The 6000-nt window shown below is 44.2% G+C and overlaps 1 protein-coding gene across 1 annotated transcript in view; it reads left to right on the forward strand.

Moving 5' to 3' along the window:
• rims1b (regulating synaptic membrane exocytosis 1b) overlaps positions 1-6000 on the forward strand; it is a 94849-nt gene that overhangs the window by 83401 nt on the left and 5448 nt on the right. The window contains 1 exon segment of the mRNA XM_008300500.1: positions 635-741. Coding sequence (XP_008298722.1) covers positions 635-741 — 107 coding nt within the window.

Consider the following 6000-nt stretch of genomic DNA (forward strand, 5'->3'; position numbering starts at 1 on the left):
TGATTTCTAAAGTTACCAAATAACGTTGAATTTCCTTCAAGAAGTCATTATAAATGTGCTTAATATGGGCTCTTTAAAACTTCAAAAGGTGTTTCTTTGGCCGCTGATCGTTGCCGCCGTCTGCACACTTTCCATCAAACACACAACAATTTGCTCGTTTTCTTCTTTCCTCCTCTAATTTTTCCATCTTTGCTGTTGGTTTTATATTTTCTGTTTGGCCACACGGTGTTCCATCTTCGTCTCTTTCCGTTGGCTGACGGCAGTCGCATCCAGCCCACCTCTATCCTGAGGGGCAGCCGAGGCCGAGGGGGTCCGCTGAGGCCTTTTGGCCACACGGTGCTGTCAGGGTCCTGTCCAAACTCTCCACGGCTGGACAGGTGCATGCTGTTGTAGTGCTGCTCCCCTCTGTGTGCTGCTTTCCTCTAATCCCAAAACGATCCAGAGTCATTTCTATGAGGATTCACTGTGTCCGCTCAGAGCCTTGACTTCTCCCGTACTGATGATCCTTTCCTCTCCTAACTTTTACCTCCACTGCTGCCCGTCATCAGTCCGCTGCTTCTGTTGAGCTTCACCTGATGGATTTGTAGTAACATGTGATTAAATCGTGTCTTGTTTGTGTTGCCGTTTTTCTCAGAGCACACCCCCACGGCAGCTCGTCGCCTCCGACCGGGACGTCCTCATCGGGTCGCCGGGGCAGACAGCTGCCACAGCTTCCTGCAAAGAGCAGCAGCATAGAGCAAGGTGTGTTCTGTTCAACGCATTAGTGGTGGGACGCCAGAAAAACATAAAATTATGAGCTTTTTTTATTGACAAGTATACCAACGTGGCACCTTAATGTGCAGATTACAGCAGTTGTTGAATCATAATAACTTCTCCAGGTCAGATTTAAATCCAGTTTGTTCTTATACTGACTGTGAGCGTCTCTGACCCTTCAATCAATGGAAACACATGATGCAGCACCAGTGAACGTTACACTGCCCCCTAGTGTCTGGAACCAGAAGCTGCAGCCTCAATGCACAACACACTTCACAACTAGTAGCTCCTGTCCTGTTACGTCTTTGGTTATTGTTTAATTATATAATAATGCATTGATATTATCTAGTCGAAACAAACTGGAATCAACATCTGCGTCATTCATCCAGGTGTCCACAGGTGTAACTGATGCGGAACAAAGTTGTGCCTCCACATACTAAATATCTATTTGCATTTTTAATCTGTTTTCTATCTGCTCTGTCGTTACACATCCTGCAGCGCAGCCGAAATCTCCCAGTATTTTCATGACACGACTCTCGGTAACAGCTGCATCAGTCGTAACTCGGTGTGATGCAGAACGTTTACAGAATCTGCTCAGAGCGTTTGGTTTTTTTTTCTCCAACTTAAGCGTGTGTTCCAAGACTATCGGAGACGATTCCTTCTTTTTGAACAGTTTCATGTGTTGATGAAAGGTGTCATTTTTTAATTTATTATCAGTGATAACATGTATTTAGAACAAGCTGTGACGGTGGCAGCAGGTAGAATTACTTTAGATTAATGACACAAGAAATAAAACACTTGGACACGGGTTCTTTTACGATTTGTGTTCAGTCGACTGAGTGATGTTTATGTAGGTTTTTTTCGAGGAAACAGGTTATTTTTGGCAGATTTTTAAAAATTAATGACATTTTTACAATTATTAGCTCAGATTTTGTACATTTTTCCAAATTTAGTTTAATTTAAGGAGCATTGAAATGTTGGAAATCTGTCTGTTTTGTCAGTTTCTACAGTTCCCTGCTCAGATAAATGGAGCCTTTTTAAGACAACATGACTTTAGAACCTGCCTGCAGGTTTTTGGGCTTCAGAGGGTTTCTTCTGTCTTTTTTTATTCCTTGTTGTCCTTATTGTCTTACGCTGTGTTTTTTGGTCTCAGCCCTTGCAGTGGAGGAGCGAGCCCGACAGCTGAAAGTACATTCCTACCGGCCTTCAGCCTCCCACGACCCTGAGACGGACCTCAAGACCAAACGGGAGGTCAGCGTCCGTGCTCCGCCATCACCTCTCTTTATAAATCATGCAAATGTTTCTTAGCTGCAAATCGCTCAGCTTCTCCTCGTCTTTGTCCGTAGATGTACGCGGAGCAGCGGCGTAGCAGCGACAACATGTCGGCCAGATCTTCAGACAGCGACAGGAGCGACAGGAGCGACATGTCGGCGCTCTCCCGAGCCAGCAGTGCCTCCCGCCTCAGTAGCACCAGCTACATGTCGATCCAGTCGGAGCGGCCCGGGGGACGGCTCAGGTCAGCCTCTCTGTGGTTTCACTCGCCGTCGTTTTTAATTCAGTTCAGCCTTAATTTTTCTGTTCTACGTGCATGCTAATCACAGCGTCTTCTTCCTGCACGCTGCATGTTTCCGTCCTCCTGCATGCTCTTCTGCACACACACACACCAAAACACACATTAAACGGAGGCAGATCCAAGTCGTTAGAGGAGGAGAAGAAGGACAGGAGGATCTCGTGGGGGGTGAACGGAGAGGAGGAGGAGGTGGAGGAGGAGCAGGAGGAGGAGGAGAGGAAGGGCTCGTCAGGAAAGAGGCGATTCTCAGAGGAGTTGAAGCGAAGGAGACACACGGTAGCCGGAGACACCAGAGAGTCCAGGTAAACAGCAGCAGGTCGCTGGTGACAGATCCAGACAACGGAGCAGCAGCTTCATTTTACTGGTTTCTCATCGATCTCTGCAGGGAGCTCACTAACGACAAACCCCCAAAATATCCCAAAGTGTTGCACAAAACTGAGCCAACGGTGACTTTGAATGGTGGCGGCTCTAGATGTTTTCCTGTTGATCTCTGCAGGAAGGTTTTTCTTTGTCCTGCAGTGTTCAACGGGAGGTCAGAGGTCACGTCACGCTCAGATACAACTTACATAAATAAAACAAACTAAAAATTAAATGTAGTCTAATTCCTTTAGGATTTCTAACATGTCAAACATTGAAAATATTGCATCTCACGCTTAAAAAAACGCGGAAAACGCTTGATTTCTGGATAAAAAAGCATCCACAAAAACAGTTTTCTTGATGACAGACAGTTCTTGTGGCTATTTAAACTTTCTGAGACAGATGCTGTATAAAAACAGGAATATGGAGCTACAAAGCAGTGTTGCATCATGGGAAATGGGAGGCAAAACTCTATGTTAGGAACTAAAAATGAACAAGGAAGCCTCACCGCACTCCATCTACAGTTAAGATGTTTGTTACGAGTGATGGTTTTACTCTTGAGCTGTTGTTGTCATGCTCCGTTTTAGATTTTTTTTTGGTCAAGTCTTCCTCAGAAAAGCGGATTTTCTTCTCCAGGGACTTTGGATTGGTGGTTAAAAAGTAAATTAATTAATAATTGTTTGTTTATCTGCTCCACAGAACGTAACCAAACATGGCATAGCTTATATGTGCCGAACAACGAATGCAAAATGTTTAAATTATTCTAATATTTGACCACAAAAATGCCAAAAAAAACCCAGAAACATTTGCAAGAAGGATAAACTGAAAGACAAAAAACGCAGATTTAAAAAATAAAAACAAAACAAAAGTCACGCCTTCCATGTGCATCCACGGCAACACACACACACAGAGTCCCGACTGACCGGCAGCGGCGAGCTGACAGCGACAAATGACTCCATCGCGGCGATTCTCAGCGGAGCAGCTGCTGATGTAGTGCAGCTTATTAACTGCTAATGTACTGAGGTTCTTTACGGCCTCCCACAGATCAATCCGAGCGCTGCGTTATGGAAGCAAAAGCCCACGGCCTTCACGCTCTCCGAGGAGGCCGAGGTGAGCCGCTGGTGTGCTGGAAAAATATCAGTTTAGAGAGAAAAAGAGAACAGAACGTCGTAGCTTCCATTAGCGAACATTAATCTGCTGCTTTGACAGAGAATCCAGGAAACGTGTTGCTGCTTCGTCTCAGATTGTGTTCACAGTTTCTTTATTTCCTGTTTGATTCCCAAAACTAAGTTCTGTAAAAACGTCTCGGATTTAACACCACTTTTAAAGTTCAACATGTCCAAAAATTAAACCCCTACAGCCCTGAACGTAGGCGACAACACAGACTGGATTGTGTTGTAATTGCTCCTGCAGAGGCCATGTGTGTGTTTTTAAATTATTAGCCCTTAAATTGAAAAAAACATTTTGAAACCAGGGTGGTGTTATGGCCCCAGAAAGTTCCTGTTAGTGTATGTATGTATGATTGGATCCATATTTCCTGCTAGAGTCTGGTTCAGAAGAACATGGTATTTTTGTTAATGTGACATTAATGTCTGTGTTCAGTGGACAATCCAAACCCTCACTACATCTGCATTTATGACCCTTCCTCTTCAGCCTTCCCCCTCCTCTCCTTACAGATCCTCCTTACATTCAGATGTTTCACTAGATGCTGCTCCTGTGAGCTTTTCTTGCTTCATCTTCAATCTCTGGTTGTTGTTCTTTAGTGGGCCTGTCGCTTGTTGGATAATAAAACCGCACAGAAAGATAAACGAACACTGATCATCACATCACAGTCATGATTCCACTGATGTGTTTCTGTGTCTGTGCTTGTCTATGTGTTGTGTATATGTTGTGTATATGTTGTCTATATGTTGTGTATATGTTGTGTTTGTGTTTGTGCGACCCCTCCCCCCTGCATGTCTCAGATCCCTCCTTGCATGCCTCCTGTGCTGTGACTGTCCGGACCCCCTCCGTCCTCCAGACCTGGATCCTTCCCTCCCGTCCTTCCCCTGCTCCACCCGTCCCTCCCTGACCCCCCTGCAGGGGGCGGTGGAGAGGCCCCAGACCACCCTGCCCCTGCCCAGTCGGTCCCCCCTGGGCCTCTGGACGGTAGCCGTCAGGGGTCCACAGGGGACGGAGAGTCTGGCTGATGGGGGCAGCGTAGCCGGGCTCTCCTGCAGCACTCTGGCGCCCTCTGAGGGCATCGACACGCGGCGACTCCTCCGAACCACCAGGAGGCAGCGCCGCTCGCTGGGCAGCTTCTGCCCGCCTGTGGCGGCTTGTTTACGAAGAGTGAACTTTAACGCATGAGCTGATGCTTAGAGACCTTTATATTTTACTCCGATTTGTTTTATTTGTTAAAAAGCGTCGACGCCCGTATTATAGAAGAAATATTTCGCTGATGTCGTGCTTTTTCTTAACTTTTTCGTCATCATTTCTTTTCTTTGAGAGCCCAGATGTTCACTCATCTGTAGCTGCTTGATTAACCCTCTGAACCCCAAATCTGACCAGCAGGTTTTAAGCATGATATCTTTAAAAAATAAAAAAAGGGGGGGAAAAAGGATTTAAAAAAAGCCCAAATGACACCATCTATCAGTAACAAATTGTAAAAATGTAAAAAAAATGGTTGCCTTTTGAACTTCCCAATGGTTGTTTAAGCAGCAATCTTTCATGAAAAGATCTGTTGGAAATAATCGATAAATCTATTTAATCTAAATAAGTCTAACTGGGAAATTTGTTCAGAATCACTTTATTCTACATCATTTAAAAATTCACCAAAAAAAATACAATAAGAACAAAACTTTTCTCTGCTGGAACTGTGATTTTATTTTTTAACTGAACAAACAGTTTTAACCACCTGAACTCTAAACTGTAAAAACATAAACAATCATCTGATTCTCAACTTTCCAACAGTACTTGAACTACTCGTCCGTGACGATCAGCAAAAACAACCGAATCTAAGCTTAAAACTTTCGGTCATGTTTCATTTATTATTTCACTAAAAATAAACCAGATTCTGCATAAAACTAAAAACTTTGTGCTCCTCATCACTACATTAGAGTCATTAGTGACTCAACAACAATGACAGAAAATCTGGCTGAACTTCAGGTGGTATGTAAATAATTTAAAGTTTTCTGCTTCTTGGCTCGACTGTAACGAGCAGCTTAGCTGCAGCAAATTAAACTCATGAATAGTGAAATAGTCTGTGGAGTCATCAGTTTTGTTTTAGTAACATCTGTGGAAAAATGTTGTACATGTTGGTTCCAAGGGCTGCAAGGTGG

Source organism: Stegastes partitus, unplaced genomic scaffold (genome assembly GCF_000690725.1).
Source record: "Stegastes partitus isolate 25-593 unplaced genomic scaffold, Stegastes_partitus-1.0.2 Scaffold1550, whole genome shotgun sequence".
Classification (NCBI taxonomy): domain Eukaryota; kingdom Metazoa; phylum Chordata; class Actinopteri; family Pomacentridae; genus Stegastes; species Stegastes partitus.